At 35.6% G+C, this 21,461-nt stretch overlaps 1 protein-coding gene across 1 annotated transcript in view; it reads right to left on the bottom strand.

Moving 5' to 3' along the window:
- Window positions 1-21,461, bottom strand: part of DIAPH3 (diaphanous related formin 3) — a 201,019-nt gene that overhangs the window by 69,115 nt on the left and 110,443 nt on the right. Inside the window, exons 22-24 of the mRNA XM_033053447.1 lie at window positions 19,926-20,090; window positions 16,323-16,458; window positions 329-424 (exon numbers count right to left, since the gene is read on the bottom strand). Coding sequence (XP_032909338.1) covers window positions 329-424; window positions 16,323-16,458; window positions 19,926-20,090 — 397 coding nt within the window. The remainder of the gene's footprint in view (window positions 1-328; window positions 425-16,322; window positions 16,459-19,925; window positions 20,091-21,461) is intronic.

Genomic DNA, 21,461 nt, shown 5'->3' on the forward strand with positions numbered 1-21,461 from the left:
GGTATTTCTTGGAGTAAACAACAGTTATATACGAGAGAAATAATTTGACTAAGACTCACTTATGGAGCAAGATAACTTTCACTTTCCCATACAAATATAAACCCTAAAAATTTGAAGTACATTTGGCTGTATTAAGTCTTGTCCTAATGATCTGGCTATAATAAGTACATTAATTTCCAGTCTTACTGACATAAGCAACAGTCTAAATATCCCTGAAAACTGTCATTGCACAAACAAATTAAACCTGGCAGTATCTAAATTCTAGAGCACTGGACCCACAATGCTTTTAACTTTCTCTGGAGAATAAGATCTAAAATAGAATATTCACCTTTGGACCTTGGTGTCCTTTTCCTTCTGTCTCGAAAAGCCGCACCTGACTGCAAGGCCTCCAGCAGGCTATCCATCACTCCAGTCTCCTCACCTTCTGTAAAGGAAAAAGAAGGAACCCTCTTGGTTACCATAGCAATATCAAAGAATAAAGAATAACACCAACAAAACCCAATAATAACAGATACCTATAGTATTATTAAAACTATTAATTTCAAACTTTGACCAGTGCTTTAACATTTATAAATTGCTGTCTTCCAATTAACCACAACAGATTTGATCTTCTAGAGATTGAACTAGACCAAATTATATTCCACTCATTTTACATTTCTCTTTCTCTATAGCATAGTTTTAAGTGAAATGTCATTTCACTCATATTTTCATTTCAGTACCCGTCTACAACTGCAAATAATCACTCTCATGTCAGCTTTCAAGAGCTGTCCTTTATATGATTTGTTACATTTGACAAAAGATCATTCAGTTATTGTGATAAAAAGTTGAAATTGTTTCTCAGTGGGGAGTGGAGTGAACAGTATTGGACTTGATGGGATACAGTGATATCCATAAGTAGCTTAAATCAAAAGCCATTTTCCATTCACATTTAATAACCTCTGGCCAATTTAAATAATTGATGTAGTTCAGGAAAATTCTACTTGTCGAATTACATGCTTATAACACCTAATAACAGACATAGGTGTATAATAACCCCCAAAAGAATTGTGACTGTTACTCTGAGATGGCAACCAAATGCAACTATTAAACACTCTCCTTTTACTTTTTAAATAAACACATCAAAAAGTGTTATATTTTTGAACCTTGTTACCCCAATGTATGTATGCATGGGAGGACGCTGAACAGAACTAGAGGGATTAACTACGCAACAAAAAATCTCTACAGAGGAATAAAGAATTCCATGATAAAAACCTCATTATACCCCACTGGCAAAACTACCTAGGTCAACACACATCTGGGATGGAGACAGGAGTAATTGCCGACAGTGAATATGTAAATCAGGATCCAAACTCCTGGTGCATATAACAAGATGCCAAGTATAGGGGGACAATCACTGTCCGGGTCCTGCTGACCATACTATTGTTGACACAAACCAGGAAGCCAGTGGCCTTCCTGGCCACCTGAGCACACACACTGGCTTGTTTTCAGCTGCTGTCAATCAACACACCCAGGGCCTTTTCCACTGGGCAGCTTTCCAGCCACTCTGCCCCCAGCTTGTAGCATGGCAGGGGATTATTATGACCCACATTCAGGACCCACCAGTTGGCCTTGTTGAATCTCATAGAACTGGCCTGAGCCCACGGATCCAGCTTGTTCAGATCCCTCTGCAGAGCCTTTCTGTCCTCCAGCAATTCAACACTTGTCACCCAGATGACACCAAGCAAACTGAGGGGGCACTCAATTCCCTCATCCAGATCATTGACAAAGATACTAAACAGGACAGGGCCCAACACCAACCCCTGTGGATGGTTACTCATGGCCAGCCATCAGCTAGATGTAACTACTCACCACCACTCTTTGGGCTCAACCATGCAGGAAACAGTAAGCCTTAGATCTTCTCTTTTCTCTCTACTCTATACTACCAGACTAGTTTTCAGCCTTAGACAAAGTACTATACACAAAACCAAATAAGTGAAAATTAGCAAAAAAATAATAATTTTGCCTAACATTTATATTTATGGCAGGTATAGAATAAACACGAAGACTGAAATACAGAACGTTTTTTCATTTTGCTTTGTGTTTGCTATAACATGCTTTATTACACTGAAGTTTGCTCTCTTATGACTAATGGACTATCACACCTATTAGTATGGCTTGGAATATATCTTATAAAAAAATCCCTCAGACTATGTCTTTGGCTTCCTATTTGTTTGTTCAGGTTTGATTTTTGTTTCATTTTTTTTTTTTGTTTTGTTTAGATTTTGTTTGGGGTTTTGTTTTTTTCTTTTTAGTTTTGTTTTTTGTGGGTTTTTTTTTCCTGTTGGTTTGGTAGGAGGGTTTTTGTTAGCTGTATAACTTTCTCCATCTGATGCCATGCAATTCTCTAAAATACTAATGTTTGGAATGAATATAGTCAGTGAATAGTTTCAAACCAACATGATGCCTGAAGAAGTTTTGAGCCAAGCCATTAGTTATGTTAACGAACATGAATACTAGAGGAAAGCTTACAAGCATTTTGGGTAATAGTAATTCAGAAAAGATTTAATAGTATCACAGTCACTAAAATGATACCATTAATGTCTATGGAAAAGAGTTCATAAGTTTTGTTTTAGGAAGTAGGAGTAACAGAAGAAAAATTTCAATGCTATTTCAGCATATCATCTGTTTCCTCTTAAACCTGTCCAAGGCTACTATGGATTTCATAGTAAGTTCAAACACTTAACAATTTTCAGTTAAAAAAAAACCTGGTTACTATAAAAAGGTTCATCAAATAAATTTAAAAAAATAAAATTATGAAACAGAAATATTGCTAACCCACAACTTGTAGTAAAGATATAACATTTATGTGCACTATCTGTTTTTCACTTATCTGAAATATTCTGGTAGTCACAAAGCAGATTATAGCCTGGTTTTCAAACTCGTACAACTCCAGTAAGCTCCAAATTCTGATTTCTGATACCTACATCAGCAGCTGGCTGTGACAACTTCTATCAAGTTATGCAGGTAACTTAAGTTATGCAGTTATCAGTACCCCCACTATTAATAACATTGTCCAAGTGTCTATGATGGGAAGATTAAGAAATGAGAGTCCACCATGCAGCATTTGAGAAATCTTTTAAATTACCTTGGGAGAGCTGTATACAACATCGCTACCGTGACAGTATAAGAGTCACAAATACTGTTCAATATTAACACTTCCTAAGGGATCTTTAAATCGGCTTTCACAAGCTGCTGCAGATGATTGGCACCAGTCCCAACTGGCTTCCTAATTAGTCAAGTGTATCAATCTTTTGACAACATAGAACTAGGAATTCTAGTTGGCTTGCAGATAGCTACATAGCCCACAGCAATTCCTTTGAGAAAGATACCCTTTTATGATTTAAATGGTCTCTTTTCCCTCAATTGCAGAATAGAAGATTTAAACACTTTTTAATATCATACCTAATTAAAACTCATACAACTGTCTTTTAAATACCATCTAAAGGAGAAGTAAACTTCCCAAAGTAGCCAGTGAGTCTTGCCCTTGACATTTCAGTGCAAGTCAGACATAAACAACCTAATTTCATAATTACATCTTTAAAAATGTTAAGAATATTAAAGACCCATCTCTTCTAGAGCACTGAGTATCATTAGCTTTACATGTACACCTATAATGTCTTATAATGGTAGCAACAGATACTGCAGTTAGTAGTGACACCTGCATTTCAGGTACTTATAAAGAACAAATTATATATACCATAATTCCAGGAGCAGTAGCCCACTGACATGATAGAATCACAAATATCATTAGCAATGTGGTTTTATAAAAAGTGTTGTAAAAACATTATTTTGAATGAAAAATGTTTTATTTTTATAGTTCCTCTGAACCTGTCCAATATAAAATAAACCACATACACTAGGACTTCAGAATTTCACTTTACCAGGAGAAAACATAATAATATGCCTGCTTCCTTTTTCACAGAATCCAATCTTTATTCAGCTACTCTTAAAAGAAAATACTAAGAAGCTTCAGAAAAGCAAACCAAGGATTCTTTTGCATGGTTTCTGCTGATGTTGCTTGCTCAATCTGTACACTTGTAAGATTTACCTACAGGAATTTTGGCTATTGTCTTCCACCATCTTTATTTATGGCATTGCAACTACATGCAGCTTTTTGTTATATTGTACATAATGAAAACGACCAGCTCCTAAAGCCAAACACTAAGTTTCATGTGAAACTGAAACCACACAACTTGGACAAATGCATACATTAAAAAGAGACCTTACAGATTCCATAGCTGTTACAGAAGGACAAGGGTGCAAAATCTCCAGGGCTACTCCTGAAGTTATCTGGATAGCCGAGTTTAATTATCTTTGTTTCATCTTTGATCCAACTCCATGGCAGCACTCAAGCCTTTATATACAGTAATTTCACGATTACAAGCCGCACCATTTTGACCAAAATTTAGCTCACAACCCGGAAGTGCGGCATACACTCCAGAGCGGCTAATATATTAACAAATTTAGGAAATTTCCAAACCCAGAAGTGAGAGCCTGCAAGCACGGCGGAGCTGCCCGCCCCCAACAAGCGCAGCAGTGCTGCCCAGCCCCAATAAGCGCAGCAGCACCGCTTGCCCCCCACAAGCATGGCAGCGCCGCTTGACCCCCGAAGCGCAGTGGTGCTGCCCAGCCCTGACAAGTGCAGCGGTAGTGGTGGCTGGGCACGCCGCTCTCCCGCTTCCTGTCAGCTGCGGCGAGCAGGGCCAGGGCCACTCCCTGGCGGCAGCCCCCCCGAAGCAGGGCTGAGCCCGTAAACCCCACCATCCCGCAATTCTGTTACAATTTGGCAACTTTGTTGCACACGGGTCCTCGCTGAGAATGACAGAGCGGCTTATAATTGGGTGCGACTTGTGTATGGACAAAGAATGAAATGTTTGCCAACACCCGGAGATGCCACTTATAGTCCGTGTGGCTTGTAATCATGAAATTACTGTAATTTAAAAACAAACTTGGAGTGCTGAAGCTATAGGATTTGTTTTCTTCATCTTAAGAATTAAATCCACTCAATTCAGCAAGTACCATAATTGATACTTTTTAAATTCTTGTTTGCTAGAATACAGACTGCTTTTTTTTCTTCCTCTTCAGCACAGGACATAATTAAAATTAGATATACTGCACTTAGTTTTTGACTGACTAAAATGTAAGCCCTTCACAGCCTTCTTCCAGGTTTAGCTCCATCATGTCTTGTGCATTTACATACAAACATTTCAGAGGCAAAAGATTACCAGGCATGGGACGGTGAAAGCTGAGATGTTTCCAGACTATTTGCACAAGGAAGAAAAAAAGAAAGCTACATCTTTTAACTTTATTAATATTGTGCCTTTACTTTAAAGACATTATGAAAAGTCCTCTATATTTGCTTGTATAAGGATTGATTTTGATTAGCGCAGGCTATAAAGCACTGCTCAACTGACTAAAGGCTCCATCTGAGTAAAATTTGAAGTAACAAACATTCTCTGAACAAAATCACAAGAAGAAAGCTTTAGCCACACCTAGTTTTGAATTACTTAGGTTCCAGGAAGCAGAAAAGCAGATCACAGAGAGGAAGATAATTTCAGCCATCAGCGCAGCAGTGAGGATATAGGATATAGGATATAGGTTCCATCTTTTCAGTCTCAGAGTGTAAGGCAGCCAGATTCTGTGCAGTATTCATAGTGCTGATGTGAACAATTTCTAGATCTTTTAGCCATACATATGATCAGGGCAGAAGACTTCTTGAAGGCTTTTACATTTCAACATAAAACTATAAAGCAATCTTAACGTTACAATGCAACTTATTTAGCAATGACTACCTAAACTTTGAGTCTTCACTCCAATGAAACTCAGATACAAAAAAATTGTGGGTGGATGGTAAGAACAACTTTGTCCAGGAAATGCACAGAATATATAGACTGCAACCTGTACTTGTCCTAAGGCTTTGATTTTTTTCTGGTAAAAGCCATAGCAGCAACCGGATAAACTTCATCGACAGGTGAGTTAAGGAATACATGACTATCAGTCTGACTTTCAATAACAGTGCACAAACTAGAGCCATGACCCAGAATACAGAGATTCCTTTGACACTGATAAAATTGTTGAAGAACCTTGTTAAAATAAGTATGAAAAAGAAAATTTTCAGTGTACAGTTACAAGCAGAAATGGCTGCCAAGTGTGCCTTGGATGGACTGTCTGAAAGGACAGCTCCTTTTAGATTTAGAAGTATTAAATCCAACTTCAGAAAAATATCATTATTTGCAGTGACTTCAGGCAAAAAACATGTAACAGCCCTTCCAAAAGTAAAACACATGCACATACCTCATGCTTCAAACTAACACTCTAGTACAGTATCAGAAGAGTTACATTTCTAACTTATGTCCAACATGAATTAGAAAGCCTTTGACAGTGCTTCAGAGCCCTTGGTAAGCACACTCTTAAAAGATATGATTTCTCCTAATGACTGATTTGCCCATTCCATAAATCCAGCTGAGAATAGTACATTTCATGCCACCTTGTTTGCTCTTGATAAACTGGTCTATTGTTGAGCTGTCCTAGAGTGCTTTTGTGGTTTAGAAATAGATACATTTTGACTCTATGCATATGAACAAAGAGGGCCCCAAGCTCCAGAGAGTTTAAAACAAGTTAAATTCAAAATAAACTCCACTCTTCATGAACTCTGAAAGCCAGCTGTCCCTTTCAAATCAGCTAAAATTAAGGTTGGTACCTAGACAAATTCAATTTAAGATAGCTCATGTGACAAAACCATAAGAGGTAAGAGGTGCTTTTGTATCACCACAGAGCTACAAAAACACTTCATTGCTGTAAGGTACCAATTCCTGCATCTTAGCTGGATCACAATTTCCCATTTAAGCAATGGAACTGAGAGTGAAATAATCTTAATATTGAGCTTGATAATAAAAATGTTAATAAAACATTTCTGATGTTCATTTTGAGTCTGTAAGTTCCTTCTTTCTATGACAACAGAAAAAAAGCCACTGTAAACTCATACAGAGTTTTCCACAAAGATTATCCAGTTTTACCTATATTGGTGCAAGATCCAGTAGAATGAGTGTTAGAGCAAGTGTTTCTGAGAGGCATCCAGGTAAACTGGACTTATAAAAGAATGAACAGAACACCAAGCCTTTGAGGTTGTGCCCCAGGACTTGATAAGGGAGAAAATATTTATTACACCTTCCTTCATGACTTGAATGATGGAATAGAGTGCACTTTGATCAAGTTTGCACATGGTGCAAAATTCAAAGTAATGGCTGACCTATTCAGAAGAATCTTGAAAAGTCAAGGAAATTTGCACATAAACACACTAATGAAATCCAACAAAAGACCTGTATGTGATGATGTGGAACCTCATCCAGGAGCACAGGTGGAAGGCTAACTGGTTGGAAAGCATCTTTAAAAAAATAATTGGGGATTCTGGTGGACAGCATATTGATCATGAGTCAGTATTGCAGCTTTGTGGCAAAGAAAAGCATTGCCAGCAGGTCACAAGAGGGCATCCTTCCCCTCTTCTCAGCACTGATGAGACACATCTGCAGGGCTGAGTCCTGTTCTGGCACCTTTGTACAAGGGAGACACAAACATAACCAAGCAAAGCCAAGGGCTATGAAGATGCTAAAGAGATTAGAGCATCTCTCATATAAGAACACACTGAGAGAGTTAGGACTGTTAAGTCTGAAAGGAGAAGGCCCAGGGGGATGTTATCAATCTATAAAAATACCTGCGGGGTGTAAAGATTGCTGCACCAGACTCATCTTAGAGATGCCCAGGGAGGGCAGTAGGCAATGAGCACAAACTGATTACAAAGAGGTTACCTTTTCACTAAGTCCACTGAATTTTGCATATACATCTACTCTTTCACCAACTCAACAATACAGGATATTCTAGTAATACATTTTATATTGCATTACCTGGTACCTAATTACTGACAATTTAAAAGTCAGATAAAAGACTCAATCTTTTTAGAGCCTTTTTGCTATTCACTTGGAATGCTGTGCCTTTTTAGTGGGGAAAAAAAAGCCTGCTAAATTGAGAACAATGATAAGTTTCTTTAAGGTTTTTTTAACCACTTATAACTAAAACAGATCAGCCTTATGCACTCAGATTATCTAAGGCTATGATTTGAAAGTACAGCTAATACAAGAACTATTGATTCCATATGAAGAAGTCAGTCAACATGTTTTACTATTAAGGAGTTTTATCATTTTCTTTACACATCACAACTCCAATGACACTGAAAAGAATACAAACAATCTGCTTTTCAGACTAGCCAAAAACTAGTATTTTCATTAGTTTTGTTTCACAGAAGGAAAAAAAATAAAAACAACTATTACTGAGATGAATCAATTACAATTTTATTTAGAAAGCAGGAAGAACAGCTATAGGAGCATTATTAATTGAACATAGTTTCTTAAAAGAATATATGGAGCTGAACATAATATACCTGTGTGGGTGTGGGTGAACATCTTGTCTCTTGGTTACTGCGTGCCTCTGAAGGAGCATATTGAGCACAGTACTGTTTCCATTTAAATTTATAAACAGCCAATAAATTTGAAAATTTACACAATGATTACTCATACTGAAAGGTGTGCTACAGAGATGAGGGGCTCAAGGAAATTTTCAAGTTAAATAATTTTTCACCAGTGGAGTGATAAAGTTCTGACTGGCTTACATGACTGGGCTTACTTTAAGAAAAACTTCTGGACAGCTTTGAGTGGGAAAGACCTTTTTGTCTTGGGTTGGGTAGGACTAAATGCCTAAGAATACCCAGGAAAATCAGACCAACAGCCCACCTATCCCTGCATCCTTTGTGCACTAGAAGCTGATAGCAAACATCCATACAAAGGACAGGATAAATATATAATTACATTACTAGAATGGTCTCTTGGTCTCCAGCTGTTCATGATTCAAAGACTTTGTATTTGAATTTAGTAGCCTTCAATAGGGAGAAGCTGCCAGAGAAATCAAGTAACTTTTGTCAGCAAGCTTCAGAGCAAGAATATTTTGGTATGCAGTAACATGACTGTACTTCTGTACAACCACTGAGGTATTGCTGAGTGAAGATAAGCTTCCTAGCAAACAGCACAGTAATAGAAGCAGCAGCAGACTCAGTTTGAAGGAAGAGTCAGAGACATGACCTTCCCATCAGCTAGCTTTCCAACCATTACAGAGGAGGTTCTTGGCTCTTTTACAACCTTGGACTGAGGAAAGTAAAAATAAAGCATATCCTCCAATGCTTTGGTAAGGATATTTATTCCTCCCTTCCTCAGCAACTTGAGAGAAGAAACTTTTGATGATACAGAAAAAAACTTGAGACTAAAAGCACCACATAGCAGGATTGAGAGTTTAGAGGACTCTGATGTCTCCCTCCTTACAGAAGACATGTGAGGCAGTATTTGGAGTAGGAAATGCCTACTCAAATCAAAACAAACCATCTGTACAAACGTTAGAGCTCTTAATCCCAAAGATGTCTCAAGAGATTGTAATTGTTTTTAATGGTAATGCCATTTTAAGTTTTCAGCACTGTTTTCCCATTTGTTGAGAAATTTTACTTCTATAACATAAATGGCAAGCCTTAAGAGAATATTCATCTACAAACATTACTTTGTTGACCCTTCATTTTTTCAACAATTCTGTTTGTTCTAATTATTTTTCTCTCTTCCAAATACAGCTGCTATTTATTTTTCCTTGGGCTTTGTGTAAACCTCTGTTTCATAAACACTTTTCAGCTGCTATCTCCAAAGATTCCACTTCTAAGTAAAATTTTCAGAAGGAAAATAATTGTTTCTTCCAAACAACTTGATCTTTTAGAGCTACTACATAGTACAAACTAACAGCAGTTGCAGCATTCTGAGCCCATGGGCTGCAAATAAATGCACGAACCTCCATGTTCCAGAAGACTTAGCACCTTTGACATCTTGTTAGAGCATAACCTGTGACTATTAGTTGTTGATTAAATTAATATACATTCAGATCACTTCTACTTTTTTCATCCAATTCTGTGAAATGATACAAGTTTTGCTGTATCTCATCTTTTGCTGTGGTTTCTGCAGATGTTTTACAACAGATGTACCACATTGAATCATTTAAATTTTTTTGATTAAACATACCTGTATATTATCATTCTCTGGAACCTTTCTCAAGCATGAATGTGCCAATTATTCTTGAGGGAACATCTGGATGCTCTTGGTAATTTACCCAGATTTATACTTTACTGTCAAAACAATACAATTGTAGCTGAAAAATAACCTACATACTTAGGGAAATATCAAGTGATATCTCCTTTCTGGTGGATTTGTGGCCAATGTCTCTCACATCTCCTTCCTCATATGTATGACTCTTTTTTTTTTGTAAACAGATATTATGCAAAAATTAGATCTACTCTCCAAAATTGTCATGGGATTACTACCAACTGTCCAGTAAATAAAAATGAGTAAATATTGAGTAAGCAGCTCTTAAAAGGTCTCAATGTTCTTTCTGCCATTGTAATTTAACATAAGAGGAAGAGGTTACAGTCCTCACAGTTATGGGGAAAGAGTTATTTCCTCCTAATAAATGTGATTCTTAAGAGTGAATTCAAGTAACAGAAAGTGACCTCAGGAAGCCTCTTGGTGGAGAGGGTCCAATCTGAGGATAAGTGGAGGCAATCAGGGAACAAGAGGAAAAAGTTATCAGCACCAGGGAGGAACTGACTTGAGTGGAGTATTGAAATTCCAAAAGGGGAAACTACCTGGAGAAAATAACTTACACAAAATGCTTGTTAGATAGTAATAATATATCTTTAGGACTTCTTCATATATATCATTGTCAGATCTTTTGTGCCCTTTACAGTAAATTTAGTTGAATGACACATATTCCTGAATTCCCAAAAGCTAGTAATATACCTACTATTGTACAAAAATCTATATTCTTCCAGGATATTAGCCCAAGCAGACATTTTAAAACAACGAATTACTAACATATGCTAGCAACTAATGATATCATTTCGCTAATGATTCACTAATGATGTGACTTTTGCAGTCCTTCACTCCCCTGAGAGGAAAGGAGTACTCTTGAGAAGTACTGAATCTCTTACTCCAGTGAGAACAAATTAATAAAATGGAGGTCTTACAAACTTGAGCTAAGCAGATAAAGTAGGGTCTTTGAGGGTACCTACTAATATAAATAGCTTTGGGGATTTTCAAATTTATTTCAAAGGTAAGCATTTTATCTGTTGGAATCTGAACTTTAATTAGCTAATTACATTTACTACTTCAATTTTCTAAACTATCAGTACTGGGATCTATGGTGTCCCTTTGTTTTGCAGAACACTACAGAACTAATAAAAATATTCATATTGCTCAACTTAGCAGACAATAATAAAGCAGTTAATACTTGAAGAACCAAAGCCTTAAACGCTCTTAGCAAGTTTGTGCGACAGAAACGCGGGGGATTTTTTTCTAAAATGAGATAAACAATATAAAACCTCTACAAAAATAAATCTTGCAAAATTGACTGCAAATAAAGTCATAACTGTTTAAATGAACTAAAACTAATTTAAAATCAGATCATTATGATAAAAATGAAACTGATTAATACAACTGAAAACAAACTAATATGCTATATTGGAAATCAGATGTTCCATTTTGGCATTATTTCACTGCTTTTATGCAAGAAAAGGGCAATCTTTGTAAATAACTACAGATAAAAGTGGCTTGTTACTTAAATAGTATTCAAAGTAAGACACAATGAAGATGCCACAATGATGGAGTTCTCAATTATATTACAATAAATTTAGCTGCTATTATCTCAGCTATAGAATTCTTTGCATTCTGATAAGATCAAAATAATTGATTGGTGTGCTTCTACTAAGAATCTGAACAGCATGAGAAAGTATCTATCTGAATGTTAATAGTATGCAGACAAGTGGCATTTACATAAAGATCCCCTTTCGCTGGCTATTTACCTTTGGAAGGATAGTGTATGATAGTTTGATCTGGCTTCACAAAAGCAAGTAAAGCATCTCATGATGAATATAATTTTGCAGTCCAGAGAATATTTGGAGGACAGATTTTATTAACATAAATTTCAAAATGCTAAGTATCACTCACTACGCAGCAAAATGTTGAGTGAATTCCACTTACTTTTCAGGTTAGGATGGAGCTGGAAGGAAAATATGAACCTGCTACTTTTACTGCATAAACTGAAGACTCACAGCCTTCTTTATCAGTGAACTATTTGAGCTGTGACCACTAGAATATGTTGGTGTTGCTAAGATGTAAAGATAGAGACTTTTAGCAAACTACAGTTTAGAGGTGTGTAAATCTGACATTGGTTGCAGGTTCAAATCTCAAAACCAATTCGCAAGAGGACTAATGAAACAAATCCATATAATAACAGAAATCTATGATCTTATTAACAGAGGTTAAAATTTATATTGTAAAGCCTACCTAAAATGTTCAAGTTTTTCTAAAACATCTCTAGTGCATATTCATAAAACAGTACACACTTCACAAACTATAAAATATTGATATATTTGTATCTGAGATATAAAAAAAATAAATTAAAAACTTTACGAAGACATCACAAAGTACACATATGTATCTAATTTTAGAAAATGACCATATCAACACTGCTTTTGGTGCAACAGTACGGCAAAAGAAGCCTGATATAGAAGTATGGATGACAGAGCATACCTGTGATCTAGGTGTCTCACTTGTCACCTGTGTATGAAAGGCACAATATAGGCTAAGGAAGATTATTGTAGTTTGTGAGAAGGCTGATATATGACAGGACTACTTTGGAACTCATATTTGCCATAAATATCATTTACTACTAATGAAATAATTTTTTTTTCATACTGAAGAAATTAGTTTAAACTAAAACTCAGGAGTTACCATTAATCCAGACTGATTTTATTTTTGGGTTAATATGACCTTTGTAGTCTTAATTTTTTTTTTTATGTAGTTCATTCAAAACTCGTATAAATACAGTCCTAACATGTTGCATGCAACTTATTGACTCAAGTCACATACTGGGTATATTTTAATAAAATTTATATTTCATTACATATTACTTTATGATGTAAGTGTCCCTCCCAACTTTTGCAGTATTATGTAGGTTATTTTTATGCAAAAGTAGTTTCCTCCACCTTGTGAAGCCAAAGGTAGCATGATAGGTAGCAAAACCCTACTCTTCAAACAGCATCCATAAGCAGATGAAAGGTGAAGAAACCCAAAGATTTCAAGAACAAAGCAAAATCTGGGGCAGGTTAAATGCCTGTATTGTAAATGAGACCAGTGGTTAACAATACAAGCTTAGGAGGATGACAGTAATCTTGTTTAAGCACTGGATAGCAGCTCAGGTACTGAAAGGTATGAAGCATAGGCTCACATACAAACTCCAGAATCATAAAGTAGTCACTAAGGGCTAATTAACAGTCACCAAAAAAAGCACAACATCAAGCACTGTGAAAAAATTTGCTTTTACCTTAAGAAAGGGAGCAACAGTTAAGCAACAGAAAATCAAAGACATTGCTGTGGCCTGGGGAATTAACACACCCTGAAGCATTTTACATCCTCTAACCTAGAGATAGACAAGAGGATTTGAACTATCCAGGAACTAAACCATTTTATAAAAGAATAAGATCCAAAACCATGCATAGGGAAGAAAGGAGAGATGGTAGAGTAGAAAAAAAAAATCCATTTTCATTCTAATTTCCTTTACAGAAAACCTCTCCAATTTCAGTATGTCACCTTGCCTACTAGGATTGGTAGCCATAATCCCCAACACTACAGTATCAGTTCCAGGGGATTTAATGATGTTAAATTTAGGACACAGATGTTAAGATAGACTATGCAAGAGGTAGTGATTGAAAAGCACTAAGATCTAATTATAATGATATTGACAGATAATGCACAAAAGGTAAGATAATAGTACAATCAGTGCTGCTAATGACTGTCAGCCCAGTAAAGTTGGATTAGAGATTTTTATTGTTTTTGTTGTTTGTTTTGATCTTTTATTGCTGTTGCTGATTCTTAGAGTTTTTAAAAGAAGTTTAAGAGGAAAAGTTAAGAAACCATGAAGTAACACATAGTACGTTAGTCGTTCCTAATCTTCAAATAATTTCCAGTCAAAAAGCCATGTAACTAAAAAAAAAAAAAAAAAAAGAGCTGAGATATAGAATACACTATGATCTATCACCGAGAAAAAAAATACTGAAGAACCATTTAGCATATATACTCTCATCCCTTCTCTTCTACCAAGTATGTACCCCTATGAAGCTCTAAAAATAAGTTCTGGGTTGGTGACATCAATGAGTTTTATTTCAGCAACATTTGAAATAATGTTCCTACAAATGTAACATCAGTTCTAGTCACCATATAAAGAAACAATAGGCAGCAAAAATCAGTTACTCCACAGTCACATTTCAGGTAAGGGTGTTTGGGTATCTTGAGAGAGAGAGGAACTGATTATGAATTTTTTAGCAGATCAGACACGACTGATTTACAGATTCTTAATGACAAGAGAACCTTTTGATGAACAAGTTATAGCTAGGAAAAAGAAGGGGAAAAAGAAAAAAAAAACCAACTTTTTTTTGATTGTCTATGTAACTCCAAAAAATCAGAGCTACATTATGCCTCCAATTAAATACTGTAAATACAACTTTAAAGACTGTCAAAATAACAATAATCGTCATTAAAAACCCAAAACAAACTACCCCATTTTTCATAGATTTGTTGTGGTCCTCTCTGACAAACAAATCTACCACACATACTTTTCTTCCCACTCTCAAAATTCAGGTTTTCTAGTAGACTTAAAAACAGGCACAAGAAACCTCACAATTCATCGGGGTCAATTTAGTCAATATCAGGCTCAAAACATTTATACCTTGAGGTGATCCTAACCCCATCTTTTTCTATCTGCTGTTCACATCAGTCATTCCAAACTGAACCTTAAGTGACTCAAAGGACAAGAAATATCTTTCTATATACTTGCAAGACATCAAAACCCCAGGCTACTTAAAGACAAGTAGAGGACAAGTACTTAGCTCCCTGCCACAGCAGCTGAAGTGGAAGGGTTCACTATCAGATGCCTACATACACATGTGTATGTAACACATAAGTCTCCAACATTGGCACCTGTACTCTGGGAAGACTGAATATGACATTATCAAGAACAGAACTTGAGAGCAGCTTTAACTTTGACTAAAAGACTATCAATTTTCCATCCAAAATGCTACCAGTCATACATAAATCTCATTTGAAACATTACCAAACATGAATAAAGACACCACTTTTACCCCTTCCTAGTCTTCTGCAGCCTCCTCTATCTTCTGTGAGCTTTGAAAAGACTGTCACTGGTGCTTTTCTGATTGGGTCTTGAACTATACTTCTAAAGAATTAGAATTTCTGTGTTCAGACAAAAGCTGCCTGATTTTCCACAAGAAAGCTTTAGACTCACTCCTCCAAACACGGATAGGCTTATAAAAATAAATCAAAGATTTTTGGTCTGAAGCATCTCTGAAACTAAACACACCTACTCTGGCTATTAGTGAAAACTGGAAGAGACAGATAATCATTTATGCCAAAGGTGCCAACCAGGCTTTGGGGAGGGAACTGTTTAACAAGATCTGCTCAGGAAAAAGAAAAAGAGTAGCTCATGGCAATTTACACAGTAAGTCATGTATCATTCTGAAGGACTATAGAAGCTCAGTCTAGGATAAAATACAGGCATATGGAGGATCATCAGACACCTCTTTTAGTAACAGAAAATTCACAGCATCTACCATCTCTTCTGGTACAAAAGACAATATAGCACCAGTAACTTTTAAAATGCATGGCTGAGGGTGTTTCTGAGATGTTTCAATAGGGACCTGTTAAAATAACAATTGACATACTCAAAGAAAAATATAAAGTAATTCAGGAAGGGCTTAGTCTTGTAAAAGAGCAGAAATGAGTATGCAACCTTAGGCAAAGAAAATGGCTTTGTGATTTGGAAAATGTCTTTTCTCAAGTAACATAAAGAGTTCTGAGCATAACTGAACTTACACTTGGTCACACAAGGTTCAATATATTCCAATGGAAAAATAAAAAGCAGCAATTTGAGTTATTTTATAACTCAAAACCCCAGGCAATCAGGAAAGCTCATTTAAAAAAACCCAAAACTTAAACACCTCTTTGCTGAAGATTTTAATCAGTGAAGCAGCATTTACCTATTTTGTTTTTTTTCTCATAGCACATTCAGATAATGAAAAAATAGAAGCTTTATTTCCAGTAAAATGCTTGGTATAATGCGTTTTCTACATCACTTACCTGTTTTCATTTCTAACAAGCGTTTTTTCTTTTGTTGTCTCTCTAGTTTTTCTTTTTCTGCCTTCTCCTTAGCTATTTTAGCACGTCTCTGTTTTTCTTCTGCTTCTCTTCTTCTCATATTTTCTTTTACTGCTTGCTATGAAAAAAGAAATAAAGAGTTCCATTAAAATGGAAGTCTTATCAAAAATAAAGTCGAACCTTTAAAACAAAGAAAAAACCTTTCAAACAGTATCCCCTAACTAATCTTAATTTATCAAAGCAGGTATTTTACATTCCATATTTAGTACATTTTATTCAGAAGAGCAAGTAAATTCAGAATAAATACATTAAAAGTATAGTAATTGCCCCCAAATGAAGACTATAAATTCAGCAGGAAATACATCTTACGAATACACATGTTAACGTAGGAAGAATTCAAAATGTCAAAACCACCTTGTTCTATAAAAATGTATGTTACCATTTGTAGTTCCAAAATAATTTTAACACTTCCTTCTTTATCATGCTGCCACGATTCCAAGCAAAATAAAGCTGCTAGGGTAACAGTGTTGTATTTTTCTTATTCTTATCAGCATATGCATTAATTCACTGGCTTTATAAATTCTGGCTAATATCCGTACAGTACTGTTTATTTGGAATTATAAATACATACTCCAAAACTTCCAATGAAGCTAAAACAGAACAATGAGTTTCAGAGTTTTGAAATATAATTTTTGCATAACCAGACATGAAGTAAAAGAACTCTATTACATTCAATACATTTTTAACAAAAGTATTTTTGGATTACCTTTCCATTACTTCAGTGTTAGCTAGGTACGCTGGTAAAGTCTGAGTGCTCTGAGAATTTAAATTTGCATTCAAGGTAAAGTGCACCTATTCTTCATTGCAGAAAGACTTCTTTTTTCAGAACAGCTACACAGAACCCTGTGTGTCCCCTCTTACTAAATGGTTAATATCTTCACAAGGTCTGAGGCAAAAGCTGCAAGTTTGCAGAGATAATGAATATCTCACTTGTTTTTAGCGGGAAAACATCCAGACTGCATTCAGGAAAAAAGAATAATGGACTGACAAACATTAAATAGCACAGAAGAATGTGGACTACAGTAATACTTAAATAGTCACAGTTTGTAGCATCACTGTCCTAGAGAGTGACCAAAAGAAGGGGAAAGAAAAATATCACATAAAGCCTGTGAAGAAATTCTTGCTTTGGATAACTAAAGAAGAATAAGCTTTCCATCAAGAAAAAATTACAATGAAATAGATTTTTGTACAAAGCAAAACTGTACTTTCACAGTGACTCCTCCAAAGTTGCCTCTGTCAAATTTCTTGACATCAGGTAGACAGCTCTCCAAATTCCACCAAATGAATTAAGTATGCGTCTCCCTTGACTAAAACTCAAGATTAGACACTCAAACTCTCATACAGATATGCCCTGGGCCAATTTCTATCCTACATGTCCCATGTGTTTTCTACACAAAATATAAGTAGAATGCTGAGATCTAGATTTTCCAAACTCGAGGCATTCTTGGGTTCTCTCATGTGATTTCCAGGGTCGTTTCTAATTTTTATTTAAGTATTTGCTTCATATAAAGGAAAAATAAGAATCTAGGGAACACTCTTACCTGGTTGCTCTTCTTCTGGTTCTTGAAGTTTTGTCTCTGCTGCAGAGTAACCTAGTGCCAATAGGAACAAGGGGTTTCTATACCCTATGATTAGCCCAAATAGCCTACTCTTGGACAGAAGAGCTGTTACCTTAAGGTGTGCTGGTTCCATTTCCTACAACTGGAGGAAAATTCTAACCATTAGACAATTTCTTTATCACAAAAGCTATCCTTTTAAGGAAAGGAATGAGCCTTTCTAACTCTACCCTGTTAGCAGAGTACCCATGATGTTGTGAAAGTACAGAGGGAGGTTAACAGGGATATCTGATACCTAAGATGTACCTAATCTGATACCTGATATCTGATACCTGATCTGATATCTAAGTGTACCAGGAATTTAGCTGTGGAAGCTAAAGATCTGAAGGCAAGATGCTTCATCCTGTATCTGGCCAAGTAAATGTACTCTAGACTTGGTGCTCACAGAGTGAGAATATTAGTTGTCACAGCTACCAAATAATACTGAAATACAAGGTGCAGATCAAAGTTAGCTAGGAAACTGAAGTCTAGGGCTCCAGATTTAAACACAGAGATTTCTAAAACTTTTAAATATATTTTCATTAATTAAGAATAAAAAAATATAAGTAGGAAAATACTCCATGTAAGTCATCAACTTTGCATGACAACAAGTTGACTGAACTTCACTCTCCCATACCTGCTGGTGATGAGCAGTCATTTAGTTCAGGCTTCTTAATAATCCAATGATTTTTCAGCACTAAATTTACAAGTCTTCTGAAGTAAATTTTCTAAGGTAACCATCACCTTCAGTTTCTATCAGTAATAAAGACCAGTACGAAACAATTCTGAAAATAGGCTCATTTGTCTCATGCTAGGCATCTCAAAAATCTTTTCTGAAAAGTCTAAAAACTGAGTAGCTATTCAAGACTTTGGTTAGTGTCATTGAATGATAGGGGGTTTTACGCCTTATCTACACATCTTTTTCAAATAGCCTTCAAACTGTGCTCTGCAAGACAGAATTATTAATTTTCCTCAAGGTTTCTTCTTTCATACTCATCAATAACATCTAACTGTTTCGAAGCGTTAATTAATCTTTCTTTATGACAGTGCTGTGAAGTAGAGGCTAGTATCAGTGCTAATTTTACAGACAGAGAAGAAATATGGGAAAATTAATGCAAAGCACAACTACTTCCTTAGAGCTTCCAACTCAACATGAACCTAAGCATTTAGAATTCTACAACATTTACATGGTAGGTATGGTTTAAACATCAGAAATTAAAGTAATACAACTATTTTGTAATATTTATTAATTCTGAAATCTGACTACTGAGTTTCGTATCAGACACTGATCAAGTTAGGAAAACAAAATCAATGCACCTGTTGCCAAAAATCTGGCATATGTAACTTGCTAAGCAAAATTATTGCAATTGCATACTATCTAGGATTTTAATTGTTAAACTCCGAAGTAGCAGAGGCTTAGTAATCATTACATGTTCCAAATGGTAGCTAAATATGGGTTCCAGTTTAAGCCCTTTCCTCAAAACTGATAGGCATATGAATTTCAAACTTTCTCAGTACCTGTGAAAGAAGTAATTTTCTCCACCTGTAACTTCAGACCTGTCTGAAATCATTAAAAAATCCAACCTATCAAGTAAAATCAAACAAGACGGAGAAACATGCAAGCAACCTAAATACATGTGCTGTAATGTGAAGTTGTAATGATCAGGCTGCAATGAGGAGTAGATGGTAAAATGACAAAGTGAATCTTTCTACAGATATATAGGCATTAGTTGGATCACTCCTCCAGATTTTGTCACAAAACTCATGCTCATACAATATTACTGCAAGAGTGTCATCAGTAAGTTAAGCTATGTAATCATAAGAAGTAGGATGTGACTCAAATCAGCTTATTATCCAAATTCATGCATATAGATAAGGTTACAAAATATAACTTCTAAGAAACATTAGGCATGAAATCAACATATCGTACCATGAACATCATCCTGAAGTTGTTTAAGTCCGTTAAAAACTCCTCCACTGAAACTTTCTTCAGGTCAATGGCATAATACCCCATCACGTTCTGATAGAGTTTTTCCATGTTCTCATGCATCCGTGAAACTTTCTGAAAATCTTCTTTGGCATGAACGAGGAAGCTGTACACTGCAGTTAAGGCTGCAAGAATACTCAGCGAATCCAATCAAAAACACTGCTTTCACTTAAAATTGATTTGTATGTCATAAACATTTTTAATTTCCTCAAATAAGGACCAAAAGAATTCCTTCCATGTTGTGCATGCTTCCTAATATTTATTGTGTATACTAGGCCTTTGAATAAATTCAGGGACTTTCATCAAAATATCTCAACCACTTTAGATTTAAAGATTATTCAATTACTACATAATTTCTTATGAAATGAAATAAAATGAAATGGAAATGAAATGTCTATAACTAATCTAACTTCAAGCACCCTCGTAGTTCATTTAGTACCACCGTCTCCTTATTGAAGTTAAATGCTTAGGTATATAAATGACAATTTGCATGGAATTTAGGTACAGATACCAGTAATTAACCTGAATACTTTATCAATAAATAGTACAGCTCCTACTAAAATTAGATTAAAAATAGAAATATTGATAAACAGTATTAAAAGTAAACATCATGAAAGATAAAAAAGTTCATTGTAACAGTAATGCGTTTATTTCTATTCCTGAAGGCTTCATCAGGTATTTATGTTTTTTCTAAGGCTATTTGCAATGTCAATACAACTAGAAGCCAAATTAGAGGTGAAGAAAATAAAACTACTTGTATAAAAGATACACAATTTATAAATAGCATCAAAATATTCCACATAAAATAAAACCCACTATGTTTATTCAGGACTTCCAATAATGTACTTTGCCAAAGAAGCTCAAAGACAAAATATTCTACATATACATTTCCTTATGTTAGGCAGCTTTAGGAAATGCGTACTTTAATGGAATTGTAGATAAACAAATATTTATGTTCCATTATTTTCCTGCTGTAGTAAATGCTATGAAAGACAAGAAATAGCAATTTTATCTTTACTCTCAATCGCCCACCTCAACTACTGCAAAAGAGAATTTACTGTGTCTGTACAGTTTCTACTACAGATTAAATACACTATGATCACTTTATGAGAAACAGAATTTTTAATCAAGAGCATGAAAATCTAGACAAAAAGAATAGCACAGAACGTGGCATTTCTTCTTAATGAATCTCATACCACTTGCCTCAGTCCATTGTCCCAGGCTGCATAGATCTCTCTGCAGAGCCTTTCTACCTGCAGCAGATCAACACTCCCACCCAACTTGGCATTTTTAGCAAACTTGCTTGAGAGTGAACTCAATTATGTCATACAGATCATCAATAAAGATGTTGAACAGGACCGGTCTCAATACTGAGCTCTAGGGAACTCCACTAGTGACCAGAATATACTAACATTTTACAGTTGGATGACTGTTTTTACTCTTCAGGTTTTTTGAAATGCACTCCTTTTTAAGTTTTGT

Source organism: Catharus ustulatus, chromosome 2 (assembly GCF_009819885.2).
Source record: "Catharus ustulatus isolate bCatUst1 chromosome 2, bCatUst1.pri.v2, whole genome shotgun sequence".
Lineage (NCBI taxonomy): Eukaryota > Metazoa > Chordata > Aves > Passeriformes > Turdidae > Catharus > Catharus ustulatus.